The 23,717-nt window shown below is 42.3% G+C and overlaps 1 protein-coding gene across 8 annotated transcripts in view; it reads left to right on the top strand.

The window, feature by feature from the left end:
• Positions 1-23,717, top strand: part of STYXL2 (serine/threonine/tyrosine interacting like 2) — a 37,584-nt gene that overhangs the window by 4,249 nt on the left and 9,618 nt on the right. For 2 of the 8 annotated variants that reach the window (XR_011134791.1, XR_011134790.1), the window contains 5 exons: positions 844-982; positions 3,470-3,564; positions 4,113-4,344; positions 5,114-5,331; positions 7,527-10,832. Coding sequence is in view for 2 of the 8 variants with exons in the window: in XM_068909571.1 (XP_068765672.1) it covers positions 747-982; positions 3,470-3,564; positions 4,113-4,344; positions 5,114-5,331; positions 7,527-10,363 (3,618 nt within the window). In the remaining 6 variants the exon portion in view is untranslated. Of the gene's footprint in view, position 1; positions 983-3,469; positions 3,565-4,090; positions 4,345-5,113; positions 5,332-7,526; positions 18,573-23,717 lie in introns of those variants that run through there. The other 6 variants (XR_011134789.1, XR_011134788.1, XR_011134797.1 and 3 more) reach the window with 5 other exon arrangements.

Here is a 23,717-nt window from a genome sequence, read left to right as displayed (position 1 = left end):
TCATTGCTTTCCTCCTTTCCTGCTTGCTGCCTCTGTAAGTGGCAACCACTCCTCAGCCCTGGTTTATGGAACATGGCTGTGTTCCTCGTGTCTGAGACCAGCTGCTGGGGCACTTCAGAGCCCTCATGGGCTGTCATGGCACAGCAACTCAGGAGCCTCTGTCTGAAACCAGAGGAAGTGACTGCTGCTACTTTTTCATGTTTCTAAACAAATAGCAGCCCCCTCACTCTCCTGTGTACAGAGTGGGTACAGTAAGCTCATGGCAAAGGATTCCAAGGACAAAGTCCTGGGGCTTAAAAAACTGCCTGCAGCCAAGGCTTTGGCCCTTATCTTTAGGAGTGTTTCATTTTGGGGAGGAGAGGTCTCATGTTTCTTGCCCCTAACGCTCTGGAAGTCTCTCTTTTCAGTCCCGTTCTGGCTGGGTAGAGCTCCTTCTGGAGACTACTCACAGGCTGAGCTGGCCAGGGAGGGGATAGAGTTTCTACCCTGCCACCCCTTCCTTCCTGCGTGCTTACTCATGGGCAAGAAGGGCATTGGCATGTCCTGGGAACCAGCCAGGGAACTGCACAAGGCCACGGGAGTGACAGGGCACCCTGATAGACAAGTCAGTATGACAGACTCACAGCGAAGGCTTCTTGCACAGTTTCGCCCTCCGCCACCACTCAGAAAGATATCAGAGCCCCTTCTGTTGCATCAGCCTCCAGCTCAAATCTCCCCTGTTACTGCAGAAGCATAGGCCAGCAGTAATGAGCTGTGTTGTGTCTGTGCAGCCAGGGGACATCAGACAGCTTTGTGCCCCCTGTATAGACTTCTGTAACGATCCTCCACTGTGCTCTGCCCCAGTTCTAGGAAATCCTCTCACAGCTGCCATGGCAAGCAGCAGAGATTCAGACAACGAGCAAGTAGTGCCAGATGAAGAGGAAGAGAGGTCAGATGTGAAGGCAGTGCAGGCCCACTATCTCCGCAGCCCCTCCCCAAGCCGGTGAGTATATTTGCTGCAGGGGCTGCCGTGGTCTCCCAGTAGCACATAATAAATTGCTTGGCTTTCCTTTTCTTCCCATCCACTCAGATCAAGAACACAGCAGAAGGCTTCCCTCCCCTCTCTGAGGCAGGGGGTTAGCGTGGCAGCATAGTCCATGCTGGCAGGAAGAAAGACTTCAGAGATGGGACTCTTACGCTGTTTATTCCATTCAGCTGAGATTGTACACACACACAGAGGGATAAAGTCCAGAAAGCATTACTGTGGGACAGTGTCTTTGCTTATTTGCTCTTCCCTATCACATCCTCTCACGTTGATTCCCATGATGAAAATTCAGATCTGGATTTCAACTCTTCTCAAAGTCAGCCCTGTATTTCAGTCTGTTATAAGGACCTGTGAAAATTTTATGTCAGTATGAGCTCTTAGGTGCCTCAGAAAAACTGAAGCTCTTTGGATTTGAGTTTTTGGTTCAGAGCCATCTTTAGCGATAGGGCTTGGGCACAGGACAGAAGATTGTTACTGCGCAAGCAGAAATTGAGTTACCTCAAACCAAATAAGCATGATTAAATGTGTTTTCTCCTAATACAGGGAAAAATACATCCCTTTGTACTCCTTTCCTAAAGCAAAATGCCCTGCAGGGCTTTCTGTACACTTTGAGATGCTTCAGCTGAAGGCAGGCAGTAGGGATCAAGTTTGAAAAGAACCTACCCTGGTGGACCTCAAGAAGTAGGAGTTTATAAAATGTTTGTCATTAAGAACCTTACCGATGGGGCACTGCAGCAAAATGAAGATAGAATGCTTATTTCATTTAACTATATGCATTTTAAAATTGTCTAGGAAGTTTATGGGTTCACATAAAGTAAAATTATATATTAGTCTTGGTAAATCACTCTCCTTCTGCTAATTGGTCATTCAAAATGAGCAGAAGCACCTCTCCAATTTATTTCCCTTGCCTTGCCTTGCCTTGCCTTGCCTTGCCTTGCCTTGCCTTCCCTTGCCTTCCCTTCCCTCCCCCTTGCCTTCCCTTCCCCCCCTTTTTTTTGCTGTCCATGCCAAACACAACCATAAAGATTGCAAAGTCCCTTCCAAGCAAAGTGAGGCCTTGGAAGTATCCAGGCTTGGAAACAGCAGCTCTGCACGTGTATGTTCCATGGATGCTTGCGGCAGCTACTGGCAAAATGTGTTGAGGCTTTGGTAGCCAATATCACCAACTTTTATCGTTCTGTTGAGCTGTGAGGCAATGCTTACGGTAGGAGGAATTAAAGGCAGTGCAGGGCTGCAAATTTGTCTCAACCTCTGTAAATAAGACTGAGACATCCTCCCCCTGCCCCCGGCTCATCTCATAAGCTCCCCTGAACAGCTAGAAAATAATTATTTTTAGTCACTGTTGAGAAGTGCTGGAAGCCAACTAACTAACCTAGGCAGTCCTGCTAAGGAGGTTACAGATAGCTGTCTTCCATTTTGGGTCTGCAGAATGAAAGCAGGTTAGCTCAGCAGAGGCTTTTTGTGCACTGTGACTGCACATAAATCACCTTCCCTCTTCTGTTTTAATTAAACAAAAATAAACAGTGCATTGCAAGTACAGCAAGCCTGCATCTCCACATAGCTTCTGTGATGGCAACAAACTTGTACTGATGATACGTATAATCTCTTTGGAAGGAAATGTAGAGGGTGCACATCTCTGCAAAATATTTTGTGAGGATGTGTCTAAATAAGAACAGAAGACTCACTTTGACTGTGTAGGTGGCCCCAGATGGGAATATATTTTTTTCAAGATTGTGGCCCTTTTTTTCCATAACAAAAGCTTGTGTAAATCACTCTGTGAGTCAAAGAACTATCTGGAAAGCTGTTTGTGGGTTTGTGGGTTTCATAGTTGTTTCTGACCTCCAACTGGACAGCACTGCATTATGATGAGAGTGACTGGTCACAGATTCATGCTATGAAGTGAACAGTGTAGTGAGTACTTCTGGAGAAGTTGCAGCCCCTGATAACTCAAAGGGTATATAACTAACTGCAGACAGTTAGTTAACAGAAAAAAGGTGCCATAATTTGTTTTGAATTGTTCAAAAAATTCTAATTAGGACCATGTTTATGCCTGTCTCTCTGAGAGCCACTTACAAGATTTTTCCCTGTGATCCGTCCATCTCCCAGTCTCAAACCAGCTGCTGATCTCTACCCAAAACTTCTCTGCTCCTCCACAAGTCTATTCTCTTGCACTCCCATCCCACTGTCTGCAGCTTCTCTCCCATGGGACCTATCTTGACAGCCTGCAAACACTAGCATATTTGAAGCCTGTTGCACCATCCTGGAGACTGGGGGGGCGGGGGAGGGGAGGAAGGAGAGCTGGGGCTTCCTGTCTATTCATCAAAGGATCCTCTCTGCTCCAATTCCCTGCTGCTGTCTTCTGGAATGGGTGAAAAGGGCTACAATCCTGGAGATGGGGTTACAGTGGAGGGCATTTGCCTAATAGGAGATATGGTTGGTTGGCAGATATTCAGTGATATCGGACACTGATACAGAGAGCATCTTCATGGAGCCAATCCATCTGTCATCTGCTGTGGCTGCCAAACAAATAATCAATGAAGGTAAGAGGAGGAAAGGTAAAAGACATATATAAGTAATAGAAACTTGAGTTGCACTTATTTTGCCTTTTTCATCCAGAGATCTCAAAATGCCAAATAAGCCTTTATGAGCAACCACACCTGAGATAGATATGAAAATTACAAAGAAATGACAATGTACAGAAAGGTTTGGTGGCTTCCTTTAAAGCTGTGCAGTGAATCTGCTGCAGAATCATGTACTACAGTGCTGGATACAGTTTGGTTGTTAGTTGCTAGTTGTAACAAGCTGTCTTCCTCCATTCTGTTAGGGTTAGAACCAGTGCGTACTTAACTCCATGGCCTTTGGCCAGTGTGCATCTCTGAAGTGAGGGGAAAGTGTAATATGCTGTTCCCATTACTAGCTACCTTAAGGCTGCCTGATAAGCGTGCACATGCACACCTTTCAGACAGAATGGTGTGATGCTATTGGGGAAAATAGAAAGCCACAAGAGTTGTCCCAGGAACAGAGAATGCCAGGTCATATATTTCCTTTGTTTTTACATGCTTTTAGTTACAATGTCAGTTTATTCCAGAACTGAAAACAAAGGATGTCAAAGTAGATTCAGTATGTCCCAGGATGTTAGAGTCTGCGCAGCAGTTGATGGTGGAAGACCTGTACAACCGAGTTAAGGAAAAGATTGATGACACCAGCTTGTTCAACACACCATGTGTGATGGACTTGCAGAGGGCACTTGTGAAGGACAGGCTGGAGACCCCCAGGGATGCTGTGGATGAAGTCTGGCCTAACGTCTTCATAGCAGAAAAGTGAGTGTCAACTTTCGTCATCAAGTTTCACAAGATTCCTAGTGAAGGATCAGATGAAACCATGAAAGGCATAACATGTATTACATGTATCTAATACCTTTCATCTCTGGAGAGCCCAAAGGTGTATTTTAGAATATGCTCACAAAGATTGCTGTGTGCTGAAAAGCAAGTAGTATTGAGAGTTCAGCAGTAGAATTCAGCAGCTTTTTTATGCTATTTTAGTGCTTCAAGCAATTTAGGAATGGAAAAGGGAAGTGAGCTCCAAATTAAACTATTCTAATTGGAATTTTGCCCTGAAATTGGGACTAAAGTACTTACTATGTAAAAGAGTGGGGAAAAAAATGCCATAGCCAATATTGGGTGGAAATGGCTAGGTCTTCTGGACCATGGCTCAGCTGTCTGAGGCACCTGTGCATGTGACCAGGACAGAATTACAAGAGAATATAATATTAAGCATCAATTATGGGCTGATAAAAATGGAGAAATGAGTAAACCACCTGAACCTAAGAGGGCAGGATGAGTTTAAAATCAAGCTGGAGTGGAACTGAGCATGCAGCTATACTGGTGAGAGCAAGTTTCTTATTTTCTTTTCCCAATGAACATGGGAGAGAAATATCTGTAGAACTCTTAAACGACCTTAAGGCTGAGAGGAGCAGCGTGTTGGATGAGTAACGCAGATTACGAATTCTGTAGCACATGTAGCAGACAGCTTCTTTCCTACCTGAAAATAGGAACACCAATATCTAACATCTCTTCTTCTTCCCTGAAGAAGCGTTGCAGTGAACAAAAGCCGTTTGAAGAGACTGGGGATCACTCATATCTTGAATGCAGCTCATGGTACAGGTGTATACACAGGACCAGGTTTTTACAATGGTCTGAATATCCAGTACCTAGGCATTGAAGTGGATGATTTTCCAGATATGGATATCTCCAAACACTTCCGTCCAGCTGCTGAGTTCCTGGATGAAGCACTGCTGACTTACAGAGGTAAGAGGAAAGGATTATACTGGTTCCAGAACACTTGGAAATTAATGGCTCAAAGTGTTACTTTAATAAACAGCTGGTGCCACATTTGTAGTTGGTCAGAAGGCAGGGTATTTTGATCTTTGCATCCAGGTATGGTGAGCACTTTTTGCTCATTTCTGTCATGCCTCATACAAAAGAGAAAGGGAGCAGACAGCAATAGGGGGAAGCCCAGTGGTCCCTGCTGCAAGCCTCATGTCTTTGGTATCAAACTTGGGGGCACGCCACCTCCCTGAGCTTCTTTGAAAGTATTGCAGTGGGATGAAGCACTGCTCCAAGTTGCTGTATTCCTGTACGCTATAATTCTCAGTTTTGCCAAGATGCTTACTGCAACAGAACAGGCGGATTTACTAGAAAAATCCAAACAGTTTGATTCAACTGGATGTGTACATGCAGGCTACTGTAAAATTTGCTGGACTCAAATTCCATGGCAACCGTTATTTCTGTGAACCTCCAGTGCAGACTGATCATTTTGTAGCAGCTTCAGCAGACAGTTAAAAAAAAGTCTATATAGATTTAAATATGAAAATGAACACCAGAATCAGTGATATTGCTGATGTTCTTTATATACTTATTCAATTCATTCAATTTTTGTATAGGGAGAGCAAACTACATGCTAGTGGAGGTGAAAGTAAGAGAAGTGAGAAGTCTTAGTAGCGGAATTAGGGTGAAGTTAGATGAGACGAGTTGCAACAATTTTAACAATCACTGCCACCACCATGGGGAAGGAACATTCCGCTCTGGCTTTATTCATCACTCCCATTTCTTCCCTCTGCATGTCACTGCAGACTCTTACTTGGTGCCACTGCTGGCATTTAACAGTGCCTCAGCTCACTAACCCAGCAAAAAGCCAACCCGACAAATAACAGATGGTTTTCCTCTGGGTTAGTGAGTTGAATTGGCTCATTAAAGGGCCCAGCAAGTACCAGATCCCTCCCAGGAAAGGATGCAGGGAGACAGAAGTGTGTTGTAAGAAAACGGATGAGATCTCACCCTTTTCGTGAGCTGTTAGATAAGCTTTAAGGTGGTTAAAACACTTAAAAGGCAACTGTGACTTTTGATACTAAGAAAAGTATAAAAGACATTTTGATATTGCAGGAATAGGTACATTAAGTGAATACTTAAGGTAACATTAACAGTCAGAGGGTACTTAAGGTAACATTAACAGTCAGAGGGGTGATGTTTAAACTGGCTTCATTAAGTTTCAATGTAAACAGTACACTGATAACTGGAGTTTTTCACAAATCTGAGAACAGTAATTTCAGCTGTTTGCAAGCCAACAAAGCCTCATTTATGCTCTCTTCCTATTTACAAGTTTTTCTTTGTAACTATAATTTGCTATAGAAGTAACTTTAAAAAACAAATCTTCCATGCCAAAGCTTAGTTTGCTTAGTTTGCCACAAGAGGCGGCTTCTGTGTAAATGCCATGAAATACAGCAGATCCTCAGCTTTGATTCTAGCTCTTGCAGGCAGTGTTTACAGAACAGTGGGTCTCAGTAGTTTGGAGCAGATTATCAGAGTCAAAATCAACTCTGTTCTGCTAGTTGCTTGGTCCTCCTGCTTCTGAGATACAATATGACTCTGGCCTCCAGCCAGGCTACATATAACTGTTTCAGTGAACCTTGCAAAAAAAGCAAATCTGTGTTCTGGCAAAAATATAACTAAATTAATATCAAATTGTATTTAAGTCCTACAATGTACCTTATAAAAATTAAGTTATTTGCTTATCATCCCAGTACCTTCCTGGAGGCTACTATTAACATCTCCCTTTTCACCTATGGGGAAACTGAAGCATGGAAAGCTTAAATGTCTTACCAGCAAGTCAAGAATGCTGTATTTCTTGTCTTTCTAGTTCCTATTAAAAGCTTCCTGATTATTTGGGGAAGTGACGGTATAGGTAAAAATATGAATATTAACTTGTTCTAGAACATGCATGTCCACAGCTCTTGAAACTAATATGCTTTTTGTTCACCTCTCTCCAGATTTTTATTAAGACAAAACAAAGAAAACTAACAAGAAATCTTTAGTATTGGTTTCAGTCACAGAAACATGTAATCTGATTTTTAACAGTATTCAGAAAAAGCCTGTGTACTACATATCAGAGCAATCTCTATATGTTATTAGAAATAGCTAATTACTTTTATATTCAATATCTGCAGGCAAAATCCTTGTCAGCAGTGAAATGGGAATCAGTCGCTCAGCTGTGCTGGTGGCTGCTTACCTGATGATCTACCACCATATGACCATTCTGGAGGCTCTCATGACTCTGCGAAAGAAGCGTGCCATTTATCCCAACGATGGCTTTCTGAAACAGCTAAGAGAGCTCAATGAGCAATTGTTGGAGGAACGAGAGCTGGAGAATACTGGAGATGATGATGTCACTCCCAGTCAAAGTCCTGCTGTCCATGCAGGGACCTCTTCCCAGCTGTCTGGAGTTGGGGACTCAGAAAGCATCATGGGAGCCAAAGCCCATTCCATTATAGTAGAAGAAGAGGACACCAGCAGCCTCCTGGGTAGTCTTATGAGCTCTTCATCGGTGGGAAAAACTAGCTGCGTTTCCAAACACTCCACCCTCATCAGTGAGGAGGAAGAGGAACAGCTGTATGAGGAATGGAGGAAGAAACAAGGCCTGCCTGAAAGGGAACCAGCAACTAACCATGGGAGAAGAACATCTCCAAAGTTTCTGGCTCAGGAAGAGGAACAATCTGAGGAGGATGTGGAACAGATGATCCATGACTGGCAGTGCAAAAATGAGAAATATCAAATGGAGGGTCCACCTCGGGAGGAGGATGGAGACTTCAGCATGGGAGGAAGACCTTACCCATCACGTGAATGCAGTGATGTTGAGAGTGTGAGCAGTCTTGAGATCCGAACCCTAAAGCAACAGCTGGAAGCCAGTAGCTGTAACAGGATGAGGAGGAGCCGCACAGGCTCTCTTTCTTCAGAGAGCACTTGGGACATGTGGAACCAGAGAATTCTGGAGATTGAGAAGGAAGCCGCTCAGAGGTATCATTCTAGGAGTAAAAATGGTGGGGAGAGCTGGTCCTCAGAAACAGGAAGAAAGGAGAGGGATGTGGATGAGGAGAGCGTGTTTTCAGACAGTAGCTCCTTTTATAATTTCTGCCAAAAGAACAAAGACAAACTGACTCCTCTAGAAAGGTGGAAGGTCAAAAGGATCCAGTTTGGCTTTCACAAGAAGGATTTAGAATCATCATCATCTTCTGCTCCATCTCCAGCTGAAGAAGGCAGCCAGACAGGTGGGGAGGTGACAGAAGGGAAGAGCTTGTCAGATATTAACCTGTCTGCTTACCAGGCTTGGAAAATGAAGCGGCAGAAGAAGGTAGGCAGTGAAAGCAAGGACGAATTTGTGGAGCTTGCCAAAAGTGAAGATTCTGTTTCAGCTAAAAAGAAGCAGAGGCGAGTAGAGCTCCTTGAACGTTCAAAGAAGATCTTAGAAGAAAGCCAGTCCATGTGCAGCTGGGAGACAGACAGTACAGTGAGTGGGAGCATCCCATTGTCAGCTTTCTGGCCCTCAGCACCTTCTGCAAGTGGTACTGAGGATGCAGTTTCTGCATTGAGCATGCAGACAAATCACTCATCTTTATCCCAGGCCAGGAGTAGTGCTGGGGCAATGCAGCCTCAAACACCAAATATACCCCTCCCCAACCTCCCAGTTGGCCCAGGTGACACAATATCCATAGCAAGCATTCAGAATTGGATCGCTAACGTGGTCAGTGAAACCATTGCTCAAAAGCAAAATGAGATCATGATGCTGTCTCGTCCATCTTCTGCAATGGCTTCCAGCGTAATGTCAGGAGACGTTAACAGGCGTGTAGATGATGATAAAATTTCCCTTCTCAGTGCTCAGAGTGGCTCATCCCTTGCCACCTCTCAGCTCCGCCAGCCGGACTTACACAGGGCTGAGTCTCAGTCTGTCCTGTCTTGCAATACCTCAGTCAGTGCAAGGACAGAAGGGACTAGTTCAAACATGAAGGTCACACAAACAAGCAAACCACTGTACAGCCTCTTCGCCGATGATGTTGACCTGAAGAAACTCAGGAGGAAGGAGAAAGAGATGCAAATGGAAATGAGAGAGAAAATGTCAGATTATCAAATTGAAAAGGTGGTCACAGACAATAAACGCAGCACTTTATTTAAAAAAAAGGTGACCAAAGGAGAGGAAAGTGAAAAGGAAGATGACACAGAGAGCGCATCAGGCAGCCATAGATACTCCTTGCAAGCAGATCTCGACAGAACTGATAGAGCGTTTGCTCTATCCAGTCAATGTGCAAATGCAGGTGAACTGAAGTCAGAGGCAGAGACTGATATTACCAAGTGGCTCAGTGGCGTGAAAGAAAGAGAACCATCATACCATGATCAGAGCGAGAAGGTTAGAGAGAAATATAACAGATCATCGAAAGTTAGAGAGATGGATTCTGAAACATCCAGTTATAGATTCTCCAGATCCCAAAGAGAAGAGCTAAACAGCTGTTCTTCCTATGAGTCAAAAGGAGATTCACTGAGAACCATGTCAAGATTTTCTTCTGCTTCCGCAGTAGAGGACAAAAAGATGTATAAGTACACAAGGTCAAGGGTCAGTGAGACCACAAGTGCGAGAGAAGAGAGCCCAGAGCTGTATGTTTTCAGACGAACACCTGAACGGTCCTTTGACTCTGAATCCCCTGAACCATCTACACAGAGTCGAGTTAGATCTCATCATGTGGAGGAGTGTGAAGAGGAGGCCAGATCGGACACGTCAGAATTTGGAGCTAAGAGAAAGTTCACCCAGAGCTTTTCAAAGTCTGAAGAGGATGGAAAGAAAGAGGCAAAAGTGGAACAAAATGAAGAGAGATTTGCATCAAGAGCGTTCTCTCAGTACAGGCGAAGCATTCGTAAAGAAGAGGAAGAAGAGATGGATGATGATGCTATTATTGCTGCTTGGAGAAGCCGACTAGAAGAAACTACTGCAAAGCTCCGGCGGAGAAAGGAAGAGTGACCAAGGATCAGATTATAGGAACACAAATAGAGTCACAGAGTCACAGAATCACTCATCATTATATTTCTGATAATCCTTTGTGGTTTGTAGGCCATTTCCTGCAGATATTTCTCTTTTCTTAATCAAAAGCCATAAAGGGAGGAGGTCAAGTTTTGGAAGTGTTTGTGGTTTGTCAGAAAGAAGATGCTACTGTTAAATGATCAATGTAGGTAGGAGCGCAAAGTTAGAAGCCATTAGGAGCCAGAGGACATTTCAGCAGCAAGAGCAAGTAATGGTGGCAACTCAGTTCAAAAGACCAATCGCATCCCATTTTGGTTATTTCAATTTTCAGCCTCGTTAAAGACTGGACATATTTTTTCTAGGATCCTTTTGATCATAAATGGGAGAAGCCAACAGCCTTTTCAAGGAACTTGAAGAACGTTCCTTTCTTAATCAGTTTTACTTTATCCCACTGAGAAGATATTGCCAGGTAGGCTTCATTTTCTACACCAGTCTTAGGATTGTCTACAGAAATAAGACAGTTGAGGTGAATAACTGTACTATTTTCCTTCACTGAGTAACTGAAGCAAAGTGAAATACTAGAAACAGGAAAATGCCTCCTTTTAATTTGAAGTTCAAAGCAATAATTTATGTATTCTTGTGGTACCATTGTTGTCTATTAGATGGAGTCAGCTCCACTCCAGTATGATTGGTTCATGCTGATAACTTTGGGTCAACAAGAGGAAAGATGCTGTAATAGTAACAGCCATCTAAAAATTATGTTCTGATCACTAGATCAGAACTAGAGTTTTGATCACTCTAAAGAGACAGAGTTAGGGTTAAGTTTAGCATAACGTTACAGTGGGTTTCTGGAGCACTGACTTCAGTTTGTTGTATGAATGCAGCTCAGCTAAGTCTGTACTTTTATGTCTATAGTCAAATTGTCATGTGTTGTTTTCAGGATTATTGCCTTAAAAGAAAAGAGTGATAGGCAAACTGACCTCTTATAATACAATGATGTGTAACTAAAGCTTTGGTAGAAGGCACAGTGCAAAGATTTACAGAAGGACAAAATGTATGGCTGATGAATGCAGTACTTTGAAGCTCATTTTTAGGAAATGGTAAGTTTAGCTGACATGTTACAGTTAGCGTGCTGTTTGTGTCCGGTGAGCAACAGAGCTCACTTTTAAGAGTGAGCGAAGGGAACAGTCTCTGTGTTAAGTTAGTGTAGAGCTGTGGGTCGGAGCCTTTCTGTGGCTTGCAAAGCCTCATGAGCTTCAGTGTGACACAGGAGCTCTGCCAGGCCTGCCACAGCATCATTTGTGTGGCTGGTATGATGCTGTGCCTTTAACACATCAAAGCACTCAACTCTCTGTCACCAGTCAACATCCTCCAGCTCTCTCTTTAAACAGCTAGGCTAGTTTCTCCTAACTGATCTCCATCCTGGAATTATCTGTTCCCTCTCCTATATGGACTGTATTTTGAAACAACAAAACCTTCTGGCACGGCTGACTGTAAAACAAAGCACAATGGAGGGACGATGCAACAGTGTAGCATTGCTCTCTCACAGAAGGTTTTTCTTGCCATTGTCTTGTTATCTCCTCTCCCTCTTACTGTGATGTTAGAGCTCCCTATTATTATTATGTTAGTACCTCTCAGTATTTTAATTGTGTAATATAGACAGTAAGCTCCACAGGGCAAGGACCTGGTCTTTATCCTTATCAGTATGGTGCCATGCACATCAGCAGTGCTATCTAAATAATGGTTACTGATAACAAAATGCAGCTGCCAATTTTCCTAAACTTACAATCATTTCTCTCAACTGTAACTCACTGATTAGACATTATCCCTGCTTCTGTGAAGATAAAGATGTCTCTTTCTGACAGCCGGGACTAGGGTAAATGATAGCTACTTATTGCCAGGTGAATGAAAGGGAGTCTTAAAATCAGATGATTGAACAGTAACAGGGGTATAAAAATAAGAAAAAGAACATATTTTACTTGTGTGGGGATTTTTTTGAGTAAACTCAGATTACATGTTTCAAGTACATAAGGAACATGGTCTTGTTAATGTTCCAGGCGTCCAGAGATGCTGTAAGGCTTATAATGCACTTCTACGGCAATATAATATATAATACAACGCATCCCTTACTTCTGCCTGCTTCTGTGAGGTTTTTCTTTAAAACAGTGTTATTTCAGGCTTTAATTCACCTTATGAGATTTTTTATTCAATTTCTGCAATGATGTGTGCTAAGATAGGCATTTTCCTCTTTTCTTTATCCCTGGTGAAGTTGCTTTGTGCAGAACAATTTTATGCATATGTGTAATTGGAGCTTGCTTTGTCAAGGGGCTAGTTTCAGTCAAGAAATGGTCTTAAGTATAAGCACATGAATAGTCCTCTGTCTTCAACAGCTCACAATATTAAGCAGTTATTTAAGTTTTAGTGGCTCAAAGTGTTCAATACCTTCTGGGACTGAATTTGTTTTTTGATCAAAGGCTGGTTTCCTCTGAAAATCTCTCTTCCTATGACTGGCTACTACTCTCAACAAAAATGTCCGTTCTCTGCAGGTACTGTAGGGGGCATCTTACACTGTAAAAGATGAACATCATCTGATGTAGTCATTGATTTCATTTTGCACTATACAGCACAGCCTTTTGTTTGGGTAGCATTTTGATTTAAACAGTATTCCAGGTCTGCCACACGAATAAATTATTCAAGACTGAGGGGCAGTATACAATTCTATAACAAGACTGAGCCAAACCATCCTGATAGCAAGTTTTGACCCTTCCGGGAAAGGGTTAAGTGGGTTCTGCTGACTCACTGAGGTAGGTGGCTTATTAGTTCACTCGTGTAAAAGGGAGATAAAAATGGCTTTCTGGGGAGAAACCATGTAAGATGCTGGCTGAACAGTCATGAGGGAGAAGCCTTAGAAGCAGCTGAACTCTATTTTCTTATTGCTTATATCTTTGCTAATAAAGGCAAACCCCCAAAGCAAGAAGGGGGTGGGGTAATTTTGGACTCCATTCAGTGTATGGCCTGTGTTTTAAAGTGAGTTGGGAAAGGCTCCAGCTCACAGGTATAAATTACATGAAACAGTGACATAAAGACCTTGCATGGTGAAAATATTAAAGCATTCAGTCATAAGACCAATAACCAGGAGAGACAGAAATGAAGAGATCGAAGGCAGGCTAGAAAGTCAGGTTTTAAGATGAGATTTTAGGAGACAGGGAATCAGTGAAAGGGAAGAGATCTGCACAGATCGTTTCAGGTGACCAAGGCTGCAGAGAGAATGCTCTTTCAGCAACTAAACTAGTGTGACACTAGATTGAAAAACTAGGTAAATAGCAAATTTATCTGGGACAGATTCTTCAACAAAGATGCCCTGGGATTCATATTTTTGCCCGACCTCAGTTGTCTGCTGTAGACAGGAGGGGTTTTTTTTTTGGCGTTGTGTAGTGGAAGGTGAAAGTGCAAGGAGCATCCATATAGCCAGATAAAAAAATAAACACGGGAACATCAGAAAGGCCATATGAGGTCAGACCAAAGGTCCATCTAGCTCAATATCCTGTCTCTGACAGATACCAACAGCGGATACCTAGGGAGGAGTATAAGAGCAGGAATATAAGTGATATTTTCCTAGCATGATCTCCCAGCCTCCAATCATTTGCAGCCCAAGGCCCTCCTGAGCTAAATGTGATATTTTTGTATTTAATAGGCCTTGATAGATTTTCCTTCTATGGAGGTACCTAGTCATTTTGGAGTTACAGCCATTGTAATCTTGTACCCAGTAGCCTCCATGATCTCCTATGGCAAGAAGTTCTACAACTTACTACACATTGAATGCTAAACCATCTCCTTCTTGTCTGTTCTGAACCTGCCACCTACCAGCCTCCTCTGATGCCAAGAGCCAATCTCCATTTAGTATCTCTGTGCCCCACAAGATTGTAATGACCTCTGTCATTATGCCCCACTCTTAGCTATCTTTTTTTCAGGCTAATTGAGTTACTCATTCTTCATATGAGAGCTGTTTCATGTCTCTGATTGTTTTGGCCATTCCTATCTGAACCCTTTCCAGTTCTACTTTATCATTTTGAGATGAAGGACAAGATCCTCACACAGGTATTCAGCACACAGGTGCAGCAGAGATTTATCCTGTAGCATAAGGACCTTCTTTATTCTGTTCTCTTGTTCCTTCCTTATTAACTCCTAACAGTTTACATGCTTTTTTGGCTGTTGCTGAGCATCAAGCTGACATTCTCATTGAACTATATATTATATCCACAGAATCTTGTTGCTGGGTGGCAATGGTCAGCTCCAAGACCATCGTTTCATATGTTAAGTTTTCTTATGTGTATTAATTTACATTTATTAACCTTGAACTACATCTGCCATTTTACTGCTCAGTCTCTCAGTCTTATTAAGTCCTTCTGCAGTTCTTCACAGCTGGCCTGTCATTTCTGCTACTTTGTTTTCTTAATTCCCTTTGAAAGGTGTGGAGACTGAGAGTATGTAGGAAGCAGAGAAGTTAAGGAGAGATAAAGACATTTGATGTTGGTCTGAGGGAAGTAAGAAGTAAGGAAGTGTAAGAATGCTGGAGAGCTAAGAGGTGTGAAGTGTTCAAAAGAGATCTGAAGACAATAGGCAAATTAAGGAGAAGATCTTGGATCTCCATCAAGTGGATGGAGAACGTAAGGCATGTATGGAAGCTGAAAAGGCTAATGTTTGTCTGACAGAGGAAAAATTCATTTGTTTGGATGTATAAAAATTGTGGGGAAAGATTATGGGGCAACCTCTGTGTGAGGGAAGGAGATGATGGGATTTACATAAATTATAGGTTTGTGAGAAATGCAAAGGGGACTGTGCAAAATAGGAATGGTGACAGATATTAATGGGACATGATAGAGCTATACCTGTGGTAGACTGGGAACTCAACAAGGCAACAAAAGGAGCCGAAACGTTACCAGAAATAGTTATTCCTTTTTCATCAGCTGCATTCTGCATGGTAGCATTGATAGATATAGGACGATAGCCCTTTTTTTCCTATCTAGAATTTTCAGGGCAATTTGCTCTTAGCAATTGCATGTGGCACCAGTTTAGACTGGATAATTATAAAAGAGGGACTTTTAGCACCATTTCCTTCCTTTACAGCTCCCTGGGAAATGTTTACCCATTAGCTGTAGTGGAGAGCTAGCTGAATTATGAGACAAAAAGCTTTTGCTGGGGATGGTTATGTTGCATTGCCTGCCCTTCTTTAAAGGGTTTACCTAGTATACATTGGGTATATAAATTATAACATGAGAAAATGGTATCCGTGAGCTTCCTAAATTTATGGACAATCCAATAGAGATGCAGAAAACACAGGATTAATGTGGTCTAGGGCTTGGAAACAGACGCTGCATGCTCAATGCACTCCAGCAAAATCTCTTTGAGAGCTGCTTACGTATTCTCTGAAATTTCACTTGTCATTTAGAAAAACAAAAATGTGTTAAATCTCTGGCTGTTTTAGTTGGGAAGGAAACTATGGAAATGTGAACTGCGTATAATAGATTACCAATCCTCTGGAGAGATGGGAGCACAGCTCTAAATAGTGTGTGAACTGCCCCAGTCATCTAGGTGAGGTGTTAACTTATTTGTCCAAGAGTGATAATTTAAATGCCAACAGGATTTGTTATATTGTTCTTCAAGTAAAAAGATGGGAGAGGGTCAAAGAAGGTTGTGTTTAAGTAGTGTATTAGGCTGCTTTCATTGCCAATACCAACATAATCTACTGAAATGAACACCCTATCATTTTGGCTACCGCCATGAGCAGAGATTTTTTGGTAGGAAGGACACGGCAGAATCCTATCCTTTCCCTCCACCCCAGTTGCCTTTTGCTCTTTGGTATGTATTCAGGAGTTGAGTTCATGTAACCTCTATTTATCCCTCTGTTACAACCACGTAGCAGCCTCTGAGCTCAGTGTTTTTCTGTGACTGCTGTTCCCCTAACCAGAGGGCACATGTGCACGTAGATACACACACACACCCATATCAAGGGAAAACTTTATTTAAGACCTAGAAAAGCAGACAACAATATGGACTCAATCACTGCCAGGACCAACAGGTTAAAGGAAATGTTGGAATATTTATGCCAAGCTATCCCGGTATAGTGATGAACTATAAGCGAAAAATGAGAGCAGGAGAAAGGACAGCCTGTCTGTGCTTTGAACCTTCCTCTCTCAATTGCATTTCAAGGACTTTAATTTGCATCTATCTTTAAAAGACAAATTTAATCCTGAGAAAAGAATGTAACTACTTACACAGATGATTTACACCTGGGAAATTTCAGGTAGATTGGTTTACTTTTAGTTAGGGGATGTCCTGGAAGACACAAATGAGTATAATGGAAAACTAGCTTCATTGTTAACTCCGGAGAGAACAATGTCTCTACATAATCAATCAATCAATCACTTATTTTTTTCCAGTGCACCCTTCATGCCAACATGCCTGAATGCTTTATGGTCATTAGATTAAATCAAAGAACACACCACAAAATGGACAAGGCCATATCAATAAATCTTAAAACCTGATTCAAACTTACCAAGGACTCTGAACAAGTAACCATGAAAGGAAGAATGAATGCCCCCATTCCTAAGGGCATGCGTGGGGGCGTAAAACTGAACCAACGTGTAGATGCTAGCTAGAAGACTGAAACATTTAAAAGAACTGATCGTTTTTTATAGCATCAACCAACTACCAACAGCATCTACCTGAAGCTCACAGTCTTAGGGTCCTTTTGGGCTTCTGAGGGTTATTAGAAAATAACTATGGCAGCAAGAAGTGTTTACAACTGGCCAGAAGGCTATATGCTTCAGCTCACATGCTGTCAGGTATCTGCCTTCAAAGTTTTGCCTGTTCATGATGTCTGCATTTGATTATTGCACGGTACCATATCGAATAAAGAAGCAGCACACACCAGCTGGTGTTAAACATTTGGTAACTGGTCCGTCTTCATGGACCATCCCAGCAATTTGCGCTTTGCAATGACTCCTTTTTCAACCTAGAATCCAGTCCAAAGTGTTCCATTAGTTTGGCAGATCTGTCTCTCCTTGTTTGAGAGGAGAGGTTTATGAAACTACAGTAGCCTTTATGAAACTACCAATTAATGGGGAGCATTGTACATTCATACACTTTACATGAAATTTCCTGGGATCTGGCCTAACCTATGAAGGTCCATTCACAGAGAAGATAAAACGACCGCAGACCTAACTATATTCAAAACTACATGCAAAACCCAGTTCTTCAACTTAAGTTTCCCTCAGTAGTTTCACAAGGCATGTGCTCCCTAGTCTGTGAATTGGATCAAAAGTATTGCCTAGAGGCAAAGGGTTAGAGAAGATTCCACATACGGAAAAACAGGAGGCCCTCAAAAGGGTGCAACCTCTGTTGCTGAACAGGCACCACAAATACGATGGATAGAAGCCCACATGAGACTTTGGTATGTGAGCAAGCAGAAGCTGAAAATTGCCCCTTAGGAATAGAGTATAAAGCTTTGACTTCTGCAGGAGATGTGATCTGAAAGTCTGCTTCCCATGAGCAATCAAACCTGAACGTTGCATGGTGCTGCAGTTGCATAATTTAACAGTTGGTCGTGTTTCATCCCAAGGTGAGTGTCTTTGGTAGTAGTAGACATATAAAATTTGTAAGTCATTAGGGATAAAAGGGTCTATGCAAGCAAAGGTCAGATATCCTCATGACTGGCAGGAGGGGTCCACATTAAAACAAAGGAAGTATTTGATTTTTTTTGAACATGGGCAAATGATTCTGCCATGCCCTTCTTGTGCTCTCAGCCTCTCCCCTTCCCATCTCCTCTCCTCTTTGAAACAGATTTGAGTCCATCTACCTTTATATTTTCAAACAAAACTCATAAAAGGGCCATAAATATCATGACTCTCTAAAATGAAAGCTGTTTTCTTCTCCTCCCAGGAGACTCCTGCCTGAGAGAGAGACAGAAAGAGTTCACCTCTTTGAAGATTTCCTTCTCTGTTGAAGTAAAGCTGGTATCTAAGAGTAGTCTTCAGGGCTTTGTTCTTGTCATCAACTTGACCTGGCTTTGTACAGGCTTTTCTCTGTATTGCTTATGGAAGTGTGAAGGATGGGCCTAGGGGAAGGAATTTTGGCTATCACTGGCAGAGCAGGGGGTCATGCTTGGAAAGGGATTGTACTGTGGATTCAAAAAATGCTACAAACTCAGTGTGCTGGGGGGGGGGGGGGGGGGAAGGGGGTGGAGAGGGGAGGGGAGGGGAGGGGAAGGAACTTCCCTACTGCCGGATCCACCTTTTCTGTCTCTGATGTTGGCCAGAACCAGATGCTTCTTAGAAGGTACAAAGAAAGTTTAAGTGGGCAATTATGGAATAACCTGCCCTGAGTAGCAGATAGAATTTTCTCCCTGCCTGGCCCAAAGCCCTCCTCCGTCTCCCTTCATTGGTTAGATTTCAGGTTTATACCCTGAAGCATGACAGCTTCTCTCTCTTCCAAACTGCTTTTCATCTTGGCTTGTCTAATGTAGCTGCCTATGACAGTGTTGTGATGGGATGTATAGGGATGGATAGGTCTTGTCCATTGAGAGTATGTGACAGATCATAGCTGTATTAGAAAGAGAGGCAGAGAGGTGAGGCAAAAGCAAGGGAGGGGATCACAAACTCAGATGAAACATCCATCAGGAAGATGGAAAGAAGAATGAGTGGCTGTGTAACTAATTGCTGCCTGCTAACCTGGGCTGAGGAGACAGCTTGCAAGTGAGCATTTTTGCCTTTCAGAAATTTCAGCCTGGAGCACACTAGGAAATTCAGCTCTTGGTTGAAGCTAGTGTTCACCAATACTTCCCCTTAAATATATTTTTAGAAGTTGTGTAAGTGAGTAGTCCTGACTCACTCTGAGGGAGCTTTTTCTTTCACTGAAGTTCATTACTTATTTCTGAAACGATACTGGAGTTTTGGAAGCTACTGGACTTTGAACACCAATGAAAATCAGGCTATTTTCTAGTGCCTGAAAAGGATTTAGGAGCGCAAAGCCAGATATTCATCTCTAGGTCCTCACCTCTGTCTTTTGAATTGAGATGGCTATTCATACATCCCAGATAGAGCAAAGAGTTTATCTTGAGGGCCAGGTTTTCAACCAGAAAAAGAAGGAAGAAAGGGGTTATTAATAAAAGTAAACTAAACCAATATGTAATTTCCTCATGCAACCTCATTTCTGCTTCAAAACGAACAAGAATCACAAGTGTGAGATAGTGTGTTGTAAACAACAGAAAACAAGACTGTCCCTTTGAAAGCATGTCCTCCATCTCCTATGGATCAGCTTAATAAACTGTCCGTTTTATTTGATTTGTATCCTTCATAACACTGGGGAACAATCCTGTTTTTGCTATAGGCTCCCTGGAAAGGCAGCTGGGATCTCTTTCTAGCAGTGGATTTCTGGCAAAATTTGCGGTCTTCTGCTTTCTGAGGACTGACTCCTGGACCTTCTCAGGGCTGCATAATAGGTTTCTCTCCCCTAGCTACAAGCGATGCTAGAAGTGCAGGGTTTTAGAGCTGGCTAGTTCTTATGCCAGATTTTCTCTGGTGACCAGTTACTTCAAGTTAGGCTTTTGCTTGAGCAATCTAACAGGCAATCTGTAATGTGACCCCTTTAAGCTGCCATTTACAAGTTCAAACAACTAAGTATTTTCTTTTAATCCTACAAAACAGTGCCACATTGCCTGGTATGAATGGGGAGGTAAGAATATTATTTCACTCAAACTTGTCCACAGCCTGGTTTGGTGGCAGGTAAATCCTTTAAAATAATTCCTCTTCTCTTCCACAAGTTCTCTCCTCTGTCCACAATTAAGCCCCCTTTAAAACTCAGTTTTTGCCAGGTTGACAACAGTATCACTATGTAAAGCATACTGTATTCACACCACTGTATTCACACCACTGATAGACTGTGTATTAGTAATCGTTTTTCTTCCATGCTGTTCAGAACATTTTCCAAATGTTCCTGAAACTGCATTGACAGCAGAATGTGGCCCAATTCAAGGGCTTTAATGCTATTGCTAAGTGAAAATGATTTTCTCATAGAAATTTCCACTGAAATAGTCTCAATTTTACAAAAAACATAGCAATGCCACTGCAAATGCATTAGAAAATGAGAGCCTTTCAACAACGTTTCTGACAAATCAGTCCAATGTTTTCAAAAACTTTGTCCAATTAAGTAAAAAGTGCAAATGTGGAATTTTAAAAATAGAGTAGCACTTTCTATCTGAAGATGTCAAAGAATTTATCAGCATTGATTACTGAAGTTAATAGGGAACATCATAACCTCCATTTTATAGATAGGGAAACACAGGCACAATTTTTTTTTTTTTGCCTTGAGTATTTCCTTTTTTCCAAGAACTGTTACACTTTCTTCGCCACACAGAAAACCAGTGTTTTAGTATCCCTTTAAAGCCACAAATTATCACAGAGAAGTCGGCCGTCTCTGTCTACAGTAATGCTATATAGGACCGGGCCTGACAACTATTTTCTAACCTTGATGTAGAAAGACAGTGTACTTTTCCTGTCCTTGGTGGAGAGGGTCTTTTTTGCCTGGTATCCATACTCAACACTTACAAATATTTCCCCATCATGACCTCCTTTTATTTCTCTTTTGGACTTTTTTATATAAAAGAGTAATAGTTAAGAATATAGTTATTTACTGCTAGTCCATTAGCATCCAGAGATCTTAACTAGCGTAAGAAATCTATTGTAACAAGTACTGCACTGAGGAGATTAATTGCACGGACTCCTGAATGTTGCTCAGAAGACCCTTTATTAAGCGAAACCGCAGGTTATATAGCGGTGTTGTCTGTTCACGCGTTTAAGCCATCATTTGATTGGTCACTGCTGAATGCCCATGCGCAATACCGTTACATTCTATTGGTAGGTTAACAGACAATGTCTAAAATCAGCATAATCATCAACCCTCCTGTTAAGCTTTTGCTGAGCATCCTGTTATTCTCCTCCAGATTCTATTTTCTCTCATCAACTTCCTTATTCTTCTTTCTCTTGTGTCAGTCTTCAAGAGTTTCATAGCCTTCGATGATGTTGCCACCTCCAATGCCGACCACAAAGCTTTCCACAACTCCCCCTTCTTTATTTTGAACAGAAACAACATTCAAGCTAAATTGTTTTTGTATCATTGACCGTACAGTATTCAAAATGCAAGGGATAATCATCATGATTATGGTGATTATTAAAAACAGCATCCCGCTCTGCGCCAGTAAATCTCTCAACCATCCAGTGATGCCCCATGATTTTAACAGACTCCACAATTAATCCCCATCCAACTCATGCGTCAAATCCTTTGACAGTTCCTTCCATTTTTGCAGTTGATGGTGGATTGATTCAGAATGGTCAGACAGATTCATACAACACATTCCCTCAAAGTCTTCACACCCATGGCCTTGAGCCAATAACAAAAAATCTATGGCTGCTCTGTTTTGAAGTGTAGCATGCCAGATGGACGTAACATCTACTGTTAATTGTGAAAATAAACTCGCAGTTAGATTAGTCTGCTTGGCCATGTAGCAGGCTAACTTATCTATATCTCCTAGCGCCTTTCCTGCAGCAACGTGTGGGAGAAACAAAGACATTAGCACTCTTCTGGCTTCTCCCCACATTTGTACTCCGGAGTTTCAGTTCTCGCTATACATGCCCAAATCCCTACGCTTTCTGCTGTTAGTCTGATTCAACAGGTTCCTCATCGTAGGTACAAACATGGTTAACCTACCTAAGATGCATGGCCCTCCCACTGGGTGTGAGGGGATACCCGGCCACGCTCTGTCTCCACAGATCAGAAAGACCCCTGGGGGTAACATTTTTGCCGACTGGCTGATGTTCGTGGCTATGGCCGCCTTTGGTGATATTATCTGCGATCCACACCACCATGTAGTATTTTTCTACATTACATTTTCTGGACTCAGTCTCTGCATATCTGAGTCGTTGAGCCACGGCTTTACTTGTCCTTCCCCAATTATTTGTGTGAGTAGCGACGTAAGGGCAGCTGCAGCCCCTGTACACTTTCCATAATCCTTTTGAAACTGCACCAGCTTTGATTTCCCCCTGAGACAAACAAATCCAGCTCTTCTGGCTCTAGACTCGTCCTATTCAAAGATTCGATTATTGTTTTCATGGCTGACCCTTTACCTTTAAATTGGTCAATATTCAGACTCTGTACATAGCCCTCAAACAACTTTGTAAGATTTTCCCTTTTCAGACCTACCCCTACCAAGCACGTTCTAAACGGATCTCCTGGGGTGGCTAGAGATAGGCATACTGAATCCTGGCCCGTCACATTCGCATATATATTCTGTCCATATATTCTGTCTCGGCGTTATTTTCCCGAGCTCACTTTGTTCCGTTATCAGAATTCCCATCAAAATTAGCAGTACTATGCTTCCTGCTCGCCTGCTTGTTGCTCGTGCTGCAACGCTGGCTTGACCCGTTTCGCGGGAACCCATCTTGTTCCAGAATCTGTAAGAACACAAGCATACCCTTGTCCCCAGGTTAATAACAAAAATGGTCCTTGCCATGTTCCCTCATAATTTCTTACCATCACCTTTACGTGCTCCTTATGCTCTACCATCGCCGATGCCATGGCCTGCATATGCTTCACAATTGGCAGTACCATATTATCTCCTGTTAATCGCAAAAAATTCATCACATATTGCGCTTTCATTAGCCTGTTACTTGGTGATTGTCCCAATTCCCCCTGTTTTTGTTTTGTTAGCTACTGCTTAAGCACCAAGTGAGTACGCTCGATAATAGCTTGTCCTGCGGGGGAATGTGGAGTACCCGTAATGTGGTGTACCCTCCATAATTGTCCTGGGTGGTGGATACGTATTTGCCCTCCAAAAGATTCTAAGGCAATTTGCAACTGTACGCTATTTTGCTTTGCCCACTGTAAGTATTGTTCGGTTAGAGGAATAACAATGATCTCGGGCTCATTTCTTGAGATTTCAACAATTCTGTGCCTACCCTTCATTATTAATTCGGCAAACATTTCGAGCCTTGTTATTAACGTTTTTTGTGGCTGATGTGGTAAAAACCACCATTCCAAAAGAATTAAAGGTTCGGGCTCCTTCTCCAGCTATTGCATTATACATGCCAGGGGTTGGAATTCATTATTGATAAGCAATAATTGAATAGGGTGTCCAAATACTACTCGGTTCGCTTGTTTGCTGGTCAAGCAATTTTCAACCACCGCTAAGGCCTGTTCAGCTTCAGGCGTTAGCCGTCTTGGGGCAGTCAAATCATTATCTCCCTTTAAAAGGTCAAATAATGGCTGTAACGTCTGATTACTGACTCCTATTAGTGTCCTT

Source organism: Struthio camelus, chromosome 1, assembly GCF_040807025.1.
Source record: "Struthio camelus isolate bStrCam1 chromosome 1, bStrCam1.hap1, whole genome shotgun sequence".
Classification (NCBI taxonomy): Eukaryota; Metazoa; Chordata; class Aves; order Struthioniformes; family Struthionidae; genus Struthio; species Struthio camelus.
This window is presented reverse-complemented; position numbering and strand designations above follow the sequence as displayed.